A 16,045-nucleotide genomic window follows, 5' to 3' on the forward strand; every position below is an offset into this window, starting at 1 on the left:
GGCTACGCTTGACCTTGCAGCGACCAAGAAACTAGCGCTCTCGCTCACAGTCGCCTCACGCAACATACAGGTTTATGCCCCCAACCGCACGGCTCACCCCTCCTGGGCATCGTGGACCCCATCAACGGCCATCGTGGACCCCATCAGCGACCGCCCCCAGCTAACCCCACGCCTGCGGCGCGCGGCAGCCAACCAACCCCGGGGGACCCAAGTGCTACTTCTGCGGACACACAAAACACCCCGGCAGCGCTGCCCAACGCGGAGCCGCTCTGCAAGGCCTGCGGCAAAAAAGGACATTTTGCTGCAGCGTGCCAGGCCCGCTCAATCCCCGCTATTGACCCTGCACCCCCCGTGTGCGGCCAGTGGGCGCTGCCATCTTCCTCGCCTCAGACCACTTGCGGCCCGTGGGCAATGCCATCTCGCTCCCCTCACAACACGTGAGGCCCGTGGGCGCCACTATCTTGCTTGCCTCACAACCAATGGGCAGAGCCATCTTGCCTGTCCCAGGACACGTGCGGCCCGAGGGCGGCGCCATCTTCCGCGTCTCAGGACCCCTGCCTGTCGGGCAACTCATCGGGCCGCTCATCGCCTGTAACCGCCGACGACCAGCTGCGTCTCGCCTCCGTCACGATCGACCAGTCCCGACCGCACAACCTCGTGACCACGTCGATAAAGGTGAAGGTCGACGGGCATGAGATATCCTGCCTTCTGGACTCTGGGAGCACTGAGAGCTTCATCCATCCCGATACGGTAAGGCGCTGCTCCCTCGGGGTACACCCCATTAACCAAAGAATCTCCCTAGCCTCCGGATCCCACTCCACGGCGATCCGGGGGTATTGCACCGCCACCCTCACCATCCAGGTCATAGAGTTCAGTGGCTTCCGGCTCTATGCCCTCCCCAACCTCTGCGCTGCCTTGCTACTCGGCCTGGACTTCTAGTGCAACCTCCAGAGCCTAACCCTGAAATTTGGTGGGCCCCTACCACCCCTTACTGTATGCGGCCTCACGACCCTTAAGGTCGACCCGCCTTCTGTGTTTGCAAACCTCACCCCGGATTGCAAACCTGTCGCCACCAGGAGCAGGCAGTACAGCGCCCAGGACAGGATCGTCATCAGGTCCAAGGTCCAGCGGCTGCTGCGGGAAGGTACCATCGAGGCCAGCAACAGCCCCTGGAGAGCCCAAGTGGTAGTGGTGAAAACGGGGGAGAAAAACAGGATGGTCGTGGACTACAGTCAGACCATCAATCGGTACACGCAGCTCGACACGTAGCCCCTCCCACGCATATCTGATATGGTCAATCAGATTGCACAGTACCAGGTCTTCTCGACAGTGGACTTGAAATCTGCCTACCACCAGCTCCCTATTCGCAAGGCGGACCGTCCGTACACCGCGTTTGAAGCAGACGGCTGCCTTTACCATTTCCTCGGGTTTCCCTTCGGCGTCGCTAATGGGGCCTCGGTCTTCCAACAGGAGATGGACCGAATGGTTGACCGGTACGGACTGTGGGCCACTTTCCCGTACCTGGATAACGTCACCATCTGCGGCCACGACCAGCAAGACCACGCGCTAACCTTTCCAAATTTCTCCACGCCGCCAAACTCCTCAACCTAACCTACAACAAGTAGAAGTGTGTGTTCATAGATTATCATAGAATTTACAGTGCAGAAGGAGGCCATTCGGCCCATCGAGTCTGCACGGCTCTTGGAAAGAGCACCCTACCCAAGGTCAACACCTCCACCCTGTTCCCATAACCCAGTAACCCCACCCAACACTGAGGGCAATTTTGGACACAAAGGGCAATTTATCATGGCCAATCCACCTAACCTGCACATCTTTGGATTGTGGGAGGAAACTGGAGCACCCGGAGGAAACCCACGCACACACTGGGAGGATGTGCAGACGCCGCACAGACAGTGACCCAAGCCGGAATCGAACCTGGGACCCTGGAGCTGTGAAGCAATTGTGCTATCCTCAATGCTACCGTGCTGCCCGAACCGATTAGCCATCCTCGGCTATGATATTCAGAATGGAGTTCTAGGGCCCGACCCCGATCGCATGCGCCCTCTCATGGATCTCTCCCTTTCCCACTGCCCCAAAGCCCTCAAACGATGCCTGGTGTTCTTTTCGTACTACGCCCAGTGGGTCTCTAACTATGCGGACAAGGCCCGCCGACTCATCCATTCCACTGGTTTCCCACTGACGGCCGAGGCTCACCAGGCCTTCAACCATATCCAGGCCGACATCGCCAAGGCCGCGATGCACGCGGTCGACGAGACGCTCCCCTTCCAAGTCGAGAGCGATGCATCAGATGTTGCTCTGGCTGCCATCCTCAACCAGGCAGGCCAGTGATATTCTTTTCCCGCACTCTCCATGCCTCTGACATTCGGCACTCCTCCGTCGAAAAGGAGGCCCAAGCTATCGTTGAAGCTGTGCGGCACTGGAGGCATTACCTGGCCAGCAGGAGATTCACTCTCCTCACAGACCAACAGTCGGTTGCCTTCATGTTTAACAACACGCAGCTGGGTAAGGTCAAAAATGATAAGACCTTGTGGTGGAGGATCGAGCTCTCCACCTTTAGTTACGAGATTTTTTATCGCCCCGGTAAGCTCAACGAGCCCCCCGATGCTCTGTCCCGAGGTACATGTGCCAGCGAACAAGTGGACCGACTCAGGATCCTGCACGACGATCTCTGTCACCTAGGGGTCACCCGCTTTTATCACTTCATTAAGACCCCCAATCTGCCCTACTCCATCGAGGAAGTCAGGGCTATCACCAGAGACTGCCAGGTCTGCGCGGAGTGTAAACCGCACTTCTACCGGCCAGACCGTGCGCGCCTGGTGAAGGCCTCCCGCCCCTTTGAACGCCTCAGCGTGGGCTTCAAAGGGCCCCTCCACCGACCGCAATACGTATTTTCCCAATGTGGTCGATGAATATTCCAGATTCCCCTTCGCCATCCCATGCCCCGATATGACGTCTGCCACCGTCATCAAAGCCCTCAACACCATCTTCGCTCTGTTCGGTTCCCCGCCTACATCCACAGCGACCGGGGATCCTCATTTATGAGCGACGAGTGCGCCAGTACCTTCTCAACAGGGGCATTGCCTCGAGCAGGATGACCAGCTACAACCCCCAGGGAAACGGGCACGGGAGTGGGAGAATGGGACGGTCTGGAAGGCCATCCAGCTGGCCCTACGGTCCAGAAATCTCCTGGCTTCCTGCTGGCAGGACGTCCTCCCCAACGCCCTTCACTCCATTCGCTCCTGTGCACGGCGACTAATGAAACCCCCCATGACCGTCTCTTTGCCTTCCCCAGGAAGTCCACCTCCGGGGTTTCGCTTCCAACGTGGCTGGCAGCTCCAGGACCTGTTCTCCTCTGCAAGCACGTGCGGTTCCACAAGGCGGACCCGTTGGTTAGAACATTACAGCGCAGTACAGGCCCTCGATGTTGCGCCGACCTGTGAAATCACTCTAAAGCCCATCTACACTATTCCCTTATCGTCCATATGTCTATCCAATGGCCATTTGAATGCCCTTAGTGTTGGCGAGTCCACTACTGTTGCAGGCAGGGCATTCCACGCCCTTACTACTTTCTGAGTAAAGAACCTAACTCTGACATCTGTCCTATATCTATCTCCCCTCAATTTAAAGTTATGTCCCCTCGTGCTAGACATCACTTTCCGAGGAAAAAGGCTCTCACTGTCCACCCTATCTAATCCTCTGATCATCTTGTATGCCTCAATTAAGTCACCTCTTAACCTTCTTCTCTCTAACGAAAACAGCCTCAAGTCCCTCAGCCTTTCCTCATAAGATCTTCCCTCCATACCAGGCAACATTCTGGTAAATCTCCTCTGCACCCTTTCCAATGCTTCCACATCCTTCCTAGAATGCGGCTACCAGAATTGCACGCAATACTCCAAATGCGGCCGCACCAGAGTTTTGTACAGCTGCAACATGACCTCATGGCTCCCAAACTCAATCCCTCTACCAATAAAAGCTAACACACCGTACGCCTTCTTAACAACCCTCTCAACCTGGGTGGCAACTTTCAGGGATCTATGTACATGGACACCGAGATCTCTCTGCTCATCCACACTGCCAAGAATCTTACCATTAGCCCAGTACTCTGTCTTCCTGTTATTCCTTCCAAAATGAATCGCCTCACACTTTTCTGCATTAAACTCCATTTGCCACCTCTCAGCCCAGCTCTGCAGTTTATCTATGTCCCTCTGTAACTTGTAACATCCTTCCGCACTGTCCATAAACTCCATCGACTTTAGTGTCATCTGCAAATTTACTCACCCATCCTTCTACGCCCTCCTCCAGGTCATTTATAAAAATGACAAACAGCAGTGGCCCCAAAACAGATCCTTGTGGTACATATATATACATTATACATGTACACCATAAACCATACACAGGTTAAGAGGGTGCAGCTACTCCACGCAAACCCGCAGTATGCCTATGTAGCGTACCCCGACGGCCACCAAGGCACAGTCTCCTTCAGGGACCTGGCACCAGCTGGGTCCCCACACAGCCCCCCCCTTTCCACCAGCGCCACCCTCCCTTCCCCCAGCGCCCCCCACCACAGCCCCTGCTCCAGGACAATCCGTCCTCCCCTTGTCCCACCCGGGGATGAAGAGGATGTCGACGCTCCCGGAGTCACCGCCGACCGAGCCGACGCCTGACTCACCACCAGCACTGTGGTGCTCTCAACGACGGATCAAGGCGCCCGACCGTCTAAACTTGTAACCTTCTCTGAAATTTTAATGACAACCTGTAACTAATTTTCCACCACCCACTCTGGACTCATTTTTAACAGGGGGTGAATGTGGTAGTCACCACTGTTGTATTATATTGTATATACTGCACTGCATACGAGGTATTACGGTATACACAGGTACGGGGGTAGATCCCTGCCTGCTGGCTCCGCCCAGTAGGCGGAGTATAAATGTGTGTGCTTTCCGAACTGCAGCCATTTCGGCAGCAGCTGTCGGAGGCCACACATCTCTGTGTAATAAAGCCTCGATTACTCTCTACTCTCGTCTCGTTGTAATTGATAGTGCATCATCCAGCACTCCATGATTTTGCGCTCTTGTGTGGTCTAATTCTGCTCTGAATGCTCGGTGAAGTCATATGACAAGTTCAGACTGATCAGAAGTTACCAGTTGGCTCATCATGATTGGCTCTATGGGATTGCTAATCTGCCAGCAGGAGTGGTTAATGATTTAAGCGTAACTGGAATTTCTTGTCTTTCGAGTTTGACTCATTGTGAATTCACTGACCCCTATTGCAGCTTTTCTTTTGCGCTCCTTAAACCTACCAAAGGAGCTAACTTGTGAGTTTTTGTTCATTATAACTGAGTTTTTTAAAAGTTGCATTTAATTGTGAACTGTGTTTTTGTTGACTCGTCAAATTATTTACAGCTCTTAAACACAGAGCCAGGTTTGAGCATTTCTAACTCCATGGAAACTGGCAGGAGGGCACTTTAACTTACTTGTGTTGTTTAATGGCCAGAAAGCCACATGGGACCCTTTTCTAAATTTTAATCTGCCTTAATGAGCAGGTGCGAAGAATATCTCTTCAAAGTCAGTGTGATCCTTCTTTCTGGATGCATGTAGATGCTAGCACCGACATCAAAACCTGAATATAAATTTAACTGGTGACTTGAACAGGAAGTCACTGCAGCTTCATTGTCAGGTGACGAATGTTGGGGAACACGGCTAAACAGATACATTTTTTTACTTTCCTATTCGGACCAGTAAACATAGAAACTTGGGTTCCCCTGCCAAAAAAAATAAGATTGTAGAATACATAACTGCAGGAAGGAAATTTAAACAATAATGAAGCAAACCTAAATCTGTAAGGAGATCTAGATCGGTTCTGAATACGGAAAAATGGTTGGCAAATGGCACATAATGTGGACAAATGGAAAAGTAACGAGTCCAGAGAAAAATAAATAAACAAGGGGAAGTTAAATTAATTGGTCCTCTGGTATAGGACATAGAACATAGAACAGTACAGCACAGAACAGGCCCTTCGGCCCTCGATGTTGTGCCGAGAATCCCATTTGCCGGTTTTCTGCTCACTCACTGAGCCTGCCAATGCCTTGGAGATGGTGGAGGGTAAATCTACTGGAATGGCACCAGGATGAGGGACCTCAGTTCATGTGGAGAGACCAGAGAAGCCGGTGGTTGTTCTCCCAACAGCAGAGGAGGTCAAGAGGAGACGCGATGGATGTGTTGAAAATTTTGAAGGGTTGTGATTCAGTAGATGCAGCGAAACTGTGGCAGGAAGGTCAGTAACCAGGGTGACACAGACCTGCATAAGTGCCAGAAGGGGGGGGAAGAGCTCTTTCCCCTCAGTCAGTTGTGGAGCGCTTTGTCCGAAAACAGGTTCAATTGAAAACACAGCCCATTGAGTCTGCACCGACACTCCAAAAGAGCACCCTACCACTCCCCTGTCCATCCCCTAACCTGCACATCCCTAAGGTGCAACCTATCATGGCCAATCCACCTAACCCGCACATCCCAGAGGAAACCCTGCAACACCAGAGCGGAATCTGGAGGTGTTTGTGGATAGCAGTCCAAAATGAACCACAGTGAAGCAGGGGTAATGAAAGTCAACTGGATCTTGGGATCATTAGCCAGAGATGAATGACACAAATTCTAGGAGGTGATAAATTGATGTGTAAGGCACTAGTTTCTCAAAATTCATTTTTACGAGATGTGGATTTTACTGGCTAGGCCAGCATTTGTTTCCCATCCCTAATTGTCCTTGAGAATGTGGTGGTGAGTTGCCTTCTTCAACCGCTGCAGTCAATGCAATGTATGTACACCCACTGTGTTATTTGGGAGGGAATTCCAGGATTTTGACCTAGTGATTGAAGGAATGGCAAAATATTTCAAGCTAGGATGGTGAGTGACTTGGAGGGGAACTTCCAAGTGGTGGTGTTCCCATGTACCTGCTGCTCTTGTCTTTCTAGATGATAGTGGTCGTGGGTTTGGAAGGTGACTAGTGCAGCTTCGTCTGGTACTGTCTTGCTGCCGCACGCAATTCAGGCATTTGGGCCATTACCAAAAAGAGGAACTAAAATTATTCTTGGTTTAAAGCACCTGAGTTATGAGGAGAGATTGAGAAGCCTGGGATTGTTTACTCTGGAAATGAGAATGGTGAAGGCCGATATTGCTGTCACTTAAGGGAATAGGAGTTCCTCTGGGATTTCTGCAAACTGTAGAACACAGACTCCCAATTAGAAAGAAAGGACATGGGTAGTTTAGATTAAACCAGTTTACAGTGGAATTAATGAGATAAATAAACTGCTAAGAAATAGTAAGGATAGATAATGTGAAAAAATTCAAGGTGAGCCTTGAATGGATATTTGGGGCTGAGAGGTATTAGGACTGGCTAGAAGTACTGTGGAAATTTTCTTGTTCTGTACCTTTCTATATTTGACTTAGTCCTCTGCTAGAGTATAAAGGAAGAACAGGCCATATACATTAAATATTTTGATTGTTTTCAGGTGAAATTTCAGACAAACAACCTGGTCCAAAAGCTAAGCACAGTCACGAGTCAGTCAAAAGTAATCAACCTTCTGAAAGAAGAAAAACTGAATTGCTGGAAGGAACTGATAAAATGAATTTTAAACCTGTGATCACTAAAGGTATGATTTTTTAAAAATCTGAATGGTGCAGATGTTTTGTTCCTTGCTCAAACCAAAAATATGTTTATTGTAAATTTATTATTGCATTTAACAAAAAGCTTGTTTGAAAGTTTTCATGGTGAGACCAAGTAACATTGTGTAACCTAAAATCATCTTGCTCAATGTACAGTTTGCTCTGAGGTGAGTAAATGTTGCCTTAAAAGAGTTTCCTGGAAGAACTGGTCGACCTTTTAATATGTTAGATATACCCCGGAGCTGAAGTGATTTGACCTGTTGTATTGTGCTCTCTGCCTGTTACTTATCTGCCTTTGCCTTTCATCAATAAACCTTGTTAACTATTGAAAGCATCCAGCGTGTGTCTCTAGCCACCGCATAAAGATTAGACAAATTCTAGGACTTCGGGTTGCGGCATGTAGGTGGAGATCGTTTGTTTTGTGGCTTCTGCCAGAGTAGTCTTTTTTAGGCCCTTTATGCCCAGTTTTTGGGGAAGATTTGTTTGTGAGAACCTGTGGGAAGGTTTGGGGCATTTATAGTATGTCAATAACCAGAGAGAAGAATCCAGGGAGAAAGGCAGTGAGCAAGTGTCTGCCGCTGAGCGTGGTGAGGGGTGTAGTAGGAGGAAAGATGGTGGGAGAGAGCTTGTCAAGTGGGGCCACGCCCATCACGGTGGAGAATGTGACTGAAGTGATACCTGGAGATTTCGAACCGTTGTTTTCAAAGCGTTTTGAAAGGCATCGGATGGTGATGATGGCCTCGCTTAAGGCGTGAGTGGGTGATGTTCGGCGATGCAGGAGCAGGGGGAGAAAATTAAGGCAGTGGAGGAGGCCTTGTCATCACACAGCGACCAGTTCACCTTGTTGATGGATGAGGAGCTGCGGAGGGTGGCAGAGATCAACAGAGGGCTGAGACAAAATCAGAGGATCCTGCGAGTGTCTGAGGAGGTGTAGGGTCGGAGGCATACAGAATACTTCGCTGATATGCTAGTGCCATGGATGGGGAGGATTCCTCCCAGTATGAGATGAATATGGCCCGCTTGTTGCTCCAGACAAAACCGAGGACGAACGAACCACTGAGGGCGGTGATCGTCTGTTTCCTAATTTTCAGGTGACGGAGAAAGTGCTGAGGTCTGTGAAGCAGAGGCGCGAGGTGGAGTGGGAAGGCAAGGGTCTACGCATATGCCAGGACTTGACAACGGAACTGGCAAGGAGGCTGGTGATCTTCGGGTGAGCCAAGGAGATGTTGTACAAGCGCAAAGTGCGACCTGGTGTGGTCTCCTTCGGTGTGCTGTAAAGCAGCGGGCCATGCACAACGACATTATTATTATGAGATGGCAGTGGAGGCATTTGTGAAGGCAGAAGGCCAGGGACTGGACTGAGGTTGGACTTTGATGGTTTTTGACTGAGTTTTTCGTTTAAGAAAAACGAGTAAAGAGTATCCAGTTCTCTATCTCTCTTCCTTCCCCCCCCACCCCCACAAAATTAAGGGCTATTTTGTGTGGCCAATTCACCTACCCTGCACATATTTTTGAGTTGTGTTGGTGAGACCCACGCAGATACTGGGAAAATGTGAAACTCCACGTGGCCAGTGACCCAGGGCCGGGATCGAACCCGGGTCCTCGGCATGAGGCAGAAGTGCTAACCACTGCACCACCGTGCTGCCCTTGACTGATTTTTTTTTTCTCTTGCTGTATTTTCCTTGTATGGATGTTATAGTTAACGCCTTTATGTAATGTGAGTTTGGGTCGGGGTGGTTTGGGTTTTATTGTTCGGACGCAGTAAATGGGGAGTTTGGATGGGTGTGGGGGACCGTTGGAATTGGTGTGCTTTATTTTTCGATGTGGGGGTGGGTGCTCTGACAGGGACTGCCGCGCTAGCAAACATATTGTTTGCTGGTGAATGAGAGTGGGGGAGGGGCCGCATTTGTTGGAACCTGTATGGGCAGGTTTCGATGGGCCTGGGAGGTGTGAATGGTGAGAGGATGGGGATGATACTGGGTGAGTTTTCCACAGGAGAGAGATGGGGGGTGGGGGCTTGTTGGCAGACCCAAATTTTTGCATCAAGATGGGGAAGGTGATTCAGGAGTATGTGGAGTTTAATCAAAATGGGGAATCTTCATCGTTGGTGGTTTGGGAAGCACTGAAGGCAGTAGTGAGGGGTGAGATCATCTCATTCAAGTCAAAGGTGGATAGAGAGGCGCACGTGGAGCGGCAGCGGCTGATAGAGGAGATTCTGGAGGTTGATGGAAGATATGCGGAGGATCTGGAGCCTGGGCTATTGGTGAGGAGGAAGGAGTTGCAGGTGAAGTTTGATCTCCTCTATGGGGAGGGCAGTTCGGCTGTTGAGGCGAGAATAGGGGGTTGTGTATGAGTATGGTGAGAAGGTCAGTCATTTTCTGGTGGGCCAACTCCGTCAGCAGACAGCGGCGAGGGAGATCATGCAGATTAGGGATGTAATGGGAGCAGTGGCTTTGGAGCAGGTGAATAAGCTGTTTGAGGACTTCTTTGGGGTTTACATAAGTCAGAGCCACTGGAGGATGAATACGAGGGAGTCTCTGGGGTGACTGGAATGACCAGAGGTGGGAGAGGAGGAGAGGGCCGGGTTGCAGGAGCCATTGGGGGTGGAGGAGGTGCAGGCAGCGATAGGGAAGATGCAGTCAGGTAAGGCACTGAGGATTTCTGGTGGAGTTCTATAAGACGTTTCAGGACTAGTTAGCACAGCTGATGTTTGAGGATGCAATGGTAAAGGGAGGATTGCCAGAAACAATGAAACAGGCATCCATTCCGTTGTTACTTAAAAAGGAGAAGGATCTGGTGGAGTGTTGGTTGTATATGGATGCTGTTATGGGCCAGGGTTTAGAAAACTCCAAAGTATATTATGGAGTTCACCTGACCTATAACTGTTTATTGATTTTGGTTACGATGAATACAAGAGCCTGCCTATCAGGTGTTATTTAACAGAGTTCTTAGGCACATTTAATCAAAAAACAAGCTTTATTCTACAAATTTAGTTAACATTTTTATGAACACACAGTAAGAATTATTATAAATTACAAACCTAAAGACCCCATGCAGCTACAGTAATCTATGTATAATCCTTAATGAATTCCCCCTTTAACTGTTCCAATTCAATAACCAGATCCAAGTGAAACCAGATACCCCTTTTCAAAGATGTGGCCCAGCAGACGGCACACTTACTGGTATAAGACTTGTTAGTGATACTCTGTTCCCCATCTCAAACAGCAGGTTTGAATTCCTTCCAGAAAGCAATTATCTTTTTTAAGCTATCAAGTAGGCTCGAAACAGCTTTTAAAATAAAGGTGGAGAAACACTTCCTTCAACCTGTGTAGTTCAAAACCCAGTCCAAAACTCAAAGCGAAAGCAAAACCCACAGAGCCACAAACCAGCTCCAAACTCAAAGCGAAAGTAAAAACTCAGAGCCACAGCCCAGCTCCACCCACACAATGATATCACTAAAGCCATGTGATAAGATAAAAACATTTCTTAAAGGGACACTCCCAATGCAATGCTAAGATGTTGACAGTAAGGCTGGAGGAGTGTCTTCCGAGGGTGGTGGGGGAAGATCAGACAGAGTTCGTCAAGGGGAGGAGGCAGTTGTTGTTGAACGTGTGGCGGCTGCTGAATGTGGTGCTTTCTCCGGCAGAGGGGAAGGAGTTATAGGTGTTGGTGGCGTTAGATGAGGAGAAGGTATTTGACTGAGTGGAGTGGAGTTATTTGTTTGTGGTATTAGAGTAGTTTGGGATTGGGTCTAAGTTTGTGGCTTGGGTAAAATTATTTTACGAAGGATCCAGCAGCATATGTGCAGATGAATTACACATAAGCAGAGTATGGAGCAGGGGTGCCCATGTCCCTCTTGTTCGCATTTGATTGAGCCCTTGGTTATTGCGTTGAGGGGTTTCGGCTTGTGGAAGGTGGGGGACGGCGTGTGTTGAACATTGGGTGTCTTTGTAAGCAGATGATTTGCTGCTGTAAGTTTAGGATCTGGGCTCATCGGTGATGGACATAATGGGGTTGCGAGGGAAATTTGGGGCGTTATTGGGATATAAATTGAATTTGGTGAAGAGTGAATATTTTGTTGTGTCTTCTGCAGGGTTGGGAGTGGGAGGTTTGCTATTCAGGGTAGCAACAATTCACTTCAGGTACTTGGGGGTACACGTAGCGCAGGACTGGGCATGACTCCATAACATAAATTTCACAAGCCTGATGGGGAAGGTGAAGGAGGATTTGGGAAGATGGGATAGTGTCCTTTTGTCGTTGGCAGGTCGGGTGCAGGCAGTCAAAATGAATATTTTCCCACGGTTTCTTTTTTTTTGTTCCAGTGTCTATGGGTCTTTTTGCCAAAGGCATTTTTCCAAGGGGTGGATAGACTAGTCTCGTTGTTTGCATGGGCAGGGAAAGGTAGCAAGCATAAGGAAGGCAGTGCTCCAAAGGGGGCGGCAGTTGGGGGACTTGGCTCTTCCGAACTTGTTGTACTATTACCGGGAGGTGAATGCGAAGAAGGTTGCGGGGTTGGAATAAGGAGATGGGGGCTCTGTGGGTGCAGATGGACGCTGGGTCCTGTGAAGGGTCAGTGCTGCGGGTGCTGGCAACGGCTCCTCTATCGTTCGCCCCGGGGAAGTGTCCGTAGAATCCTGTGGTTGTAGCCACGCTGAAGATTTGGGGGCAATTCCGACAGCACTTCAAGTTCATGGCAGGGTCCAGGGTGATGCCAATCAGAAGGAATCATGGGTTCAAGCCAGGGAGGATGGATGCGGGTTCTGGGGATGGGAGGAGAAAGGGGTAAAAGAAATGAAGGATCTGTTTTTGGAGGAGAGATTCGCAAGTTTGGAGGAGCTGGGGGTGAATTATGAGCTCCAGCGTGAGGAGGTTTTCGGGTAAATGCAGGTGCGAAATTTCACAAGAAAGGCTTTCCTAAGTCACCGTCATCATTGTTGTTGGAGGGGGCTCTATCGGTGTGGGATCAGAGAGTGGGACTATTTCGGTGATCTACAGCAGGATTATGGAGGAGGACCAGGCGTCCATGGAAGAGATAAAGGCCATGTGGGAGGAAGAGTTTGTGATGGGTCTGGAAGAAGGATTAAGGTGTGAAGCCTTGCATAGCGGCAATGTCTCGATCTCGTGTGCGAGGCTGGGGTAGATTCAGTTAAAACTAATGTGTATGGCGCACTGAACAAAGGCAAGGATGAGCTGGCTGTTTGGAGAGGGAGGGGGGTGGAGGATAGTTGTGAGCGGTGTGGGAGGGGCCCAACCAATCCTGTACATATGTTCTGGTCCTGCTCAAAGTTGGAGAAATATTGGGGGTCGTTTTTCAACACCAAGTCTGAAGTCCTGCAGATGGGAGTTGGAGCCGGGACCCCTGGAGACCATATTCAGGGTGTCAAACCGGCCTGAGCTGCAGATTGGAGTGGGGCAGATGTTTTAACTTTTGCCTCGTTGGTTCCTCACAGGCAGGTCCTGTTGGGGTGGAGGTCAGTTTCTCTCCCCAGTGCCTCGGTGTGGCTGGGGGACCTGATGGAGCTGCTGTATTTGGAGAAGGTGAAATGTGCTCTGAGAGGGATGGATGAAGGGTTCCATCAGAGATGGAGCTGTTTTTTTTCCACATTTTGGAGATGTGGTTGCTGTTGAGGGGTTCGGCGGTTTGTGTATTGTTGTAAAAATGCGAAAATGTTGAATAAAAATATTTTTAAAAAAAAGATAAGACAAATTTTCTGCATTAGGAATTTGCTCTCTTGGATACCTGCTCTTTTAGTTTTCGTTTTGCCACAGTTTAAGTTAAGGGCAATCTATATAAATTGAGGCCAAAAGCTGTTGCAATAGAACAATTGATCTTGAAATACCTGAGGCACTAAAATATTTGTTCTAGTCAGCTATTGATGGCTGTAAATTCATTTGAAAGTATTCAGTTGCATTCAGACCAAGGTGGGTTGAATAACTGCAGAATTCAACAACATTGAATTGAGTAACCATCTGCAGGGCTAAACTTAAATATCAGAACAATTTATACAACACAAGTGCCAGTATTCTCAAAGAGAAATTTGAGTAAGATAGCCAAGGAATGAACCACAAAAATTGTCTCCCTGTCTGTTGGTCGCTTTCTCCACAATCTCCCTCATGCCCTCATTCCCATTCTCTTATTTATCACCTTATCTTGGAATTTGGAACATATATTGTGAACTGTGAGGAGGATAGTGTAGAACGTCAAAAGGGCATAGACAAGTTGGTGGAACAGGTGACAGATGAAGTTCAATGCAGATTCATTTTGGTGGGATGTACATGAATAGACAATATAAAATAAAGAGTACAATTCTAAAGGGGATGCAGAAGCAGAAGTACCTAGGTGCATATGTGCGCAAGTAATTGACGCAGCATTACAATTTGAGAGAACGGTTAATAGATTTAAATTTATTGTTGCGTGTACTGAGATACAGTGAAAAGTATTGTTCTGCGTACAGTCCAGGCAGATCGCATGAATTCATAGAACATACCATAAATACACAATGTAAATACATAAGCATAGACATCAGGTGCAGCATGCAGAATATAGTGCTACAACTGTAGAGGAGATGCGTAGAAAGATCAGTTCAGTCCCTAAGAGGGTCATTCAGGCATCTGGTAACAGCAGTGAAGAAGCTATTTTTGAATCTATTAGTGCATGTTCTCAAACTTTTGTATCTTCCCGATGGAAGTGAGAATAACCTGGGCGAGAGAGGTCTTTGATTATGCTACTCGCTTTCCCAAGGCAGCAGGAGGTGTAGACAGATTCAATGGGTGGGAGGCGGGCTCGCGTGATGGACTGGGCTGTGTTCAGGACTCTCTGTAGCTTCTTATAGTCTTGGGCTGAACAGTTGCCATAACAAGCTGTGATGCAGCCAGATGGGATGCTTTTTATAGTACATATATAAAAATTGATGAGTCATTATGGACATGCCGAATTTCTTTTATTTCCTGAGGAAGTAAAGACGCTGTTGTGCTTTCTTGTCGTCGTGTCGATGTGGGTGGACCAGAACATGTTGTTGATGTTTACACCTAGGAATTTTAAGCTGTCAACCATCTGCACCATGGTACCATTGACACAAACAGGGGCATGTCCTGAAGTTGATGACCAGCTCCTCAGTATTGCTGACGTTGAGGGATAGATTTTTGTTGTTGCACCATGCCACCAAGTTCTCTTTCTCCCTCCTGTACTCTGACTCTAATAGAGCATGCAGTACCCTGGACTTCATTGATAGGGACATAGCGTACAAGACCAAGGTTATGTTGAACTTGTATAAGTCACTAGTTCAGCCTCAGCTGGAGTAATGCATCCAGTTCTGGGTGCTGCGCCCAAGGAAGAATGTGAAGGCATTCGAGAGGGTGCAGAAAAGTTTAACATAAATGATTCCAATTCATTTTATAAGTGAAGTTAGGGCTGTTTTCCTCAGAGAAAAGCAAGTTGAGAGGAGATTTGATACAGGTGCTGAAAATCGTGAGATCTGTGCAGTGTAGTAAGGGAGAAATTAGACATAGACAAATTGTTCTCACTTGTGAACATAGACCATACAGTGCAGAAGGAGGCCATTCGGTCCATCGAGTCTGCACCGCCCCATTTAAGCCCTCACTTCCGCCCTATCCCCGTAACTCAACAACCTCTCCTAACCAGGGCAATTTATCATGGCCAATCCACCTAACCTGCACGTCTTTGGACTGTGGGAGGAAACTGGATCACCTGGAGGAAACCCACGCAGTCACTGGGTGAACGTGCAGACTCTGCACAGACAGTGACCCAGCAGGGAATCGAACCTGGGACCCTGGCGCTGTGAAGCCGCAGTGCTATCCACTTGTGCTACCATGCTGCCCAATGGATGGAGAATTAGAGAGCACAGATTTATAGTAATGAGTAAAAGATGCAAAAGGGTTAGCACCGACATGTTTCCCAAACCAAAACGGCACCTCAACTGGCTCCATGTTTTTAAGGAAGATGCCATCACCAGACTTTCTGTAAACTTCCCTGGGTATAGGGGAGTGGGACCGCAGCTAAAGACTTCAAACTAGTCCCCTTACACTGTGCTTCCTTCACCTGTACCCATTCTGCTTCTTCCTCTCCCCACCATTGCTGAATCTTCTCTATATTTGCTGCCCAAGAATAATACAAAAGATTGGGGAGAGGCAACCCTCCCACCCGCTGGTTCCTTTGTAAAAACACACGTCAAATTTGTGGCGTTTTACCAGTCCGTATAAAACCTGATATTACTATTTTCATCTTAGAAACAATTCACTGGGTAGGAATATCGGGAGGGATTGAAACACAAATAAAAATTTTGGTAGGACGTTAATTTTGATCATTTTTGACCCAGGTAATGAAAGTGGAAGGATATTCTACCTTTTTAAAA

At 48.6% G+C, this 16,045-nt stretch overlaps 1 protein-coding gene across 3 annotated transcripts in view; it reads left to right on the top strand.

Moving 5' to 3' along the window:
• The window catches only part of dis3l2 (DIS3 like 3'-5' exoribonuclease 2), a 426,581-nt gene that overhangs the window by 73,371 nt on the left and 337,165 nt on the right, over nucleotides 1-16,045 (top strand). For 2 of the 3 annotated variants that reach the window (XM_072474282.1, XM_072474283.1), the window contains exon 3: nucleotides 7,520-7,660. In XM_072474282.1, coding sequence (XP_072330383.1) covers nucleotides 7,520-7,660 — 141 coding nt within the window. Of the gene's footprint in view, nucleotides 1-5,262; nucleotides 5,336-7,519; nucleotides 7,661-16,045 lie in introns of those variants that run through there. The other variant, XM_072474285.1, reaches the window with a different exon arrangement.

The sequence above is a fragment of the Scyliorhinus torazame genome, chromosome 14 (assembly GCF_047496885.1).
Source record: "Scyliorhinus torazame isolate Kashiwa2021f chromosome 14, sScyTor2.1, whole genome shotgun sequence".
NCBI classification, from domain to species: domain Eukaryota; kingdom Metazoa; phylum Chordata; class Chondrichthyes; order Carcharhiniformes; family Scyliorhinidae; genus Scyliorhinus; species Scyliorhinus torazame.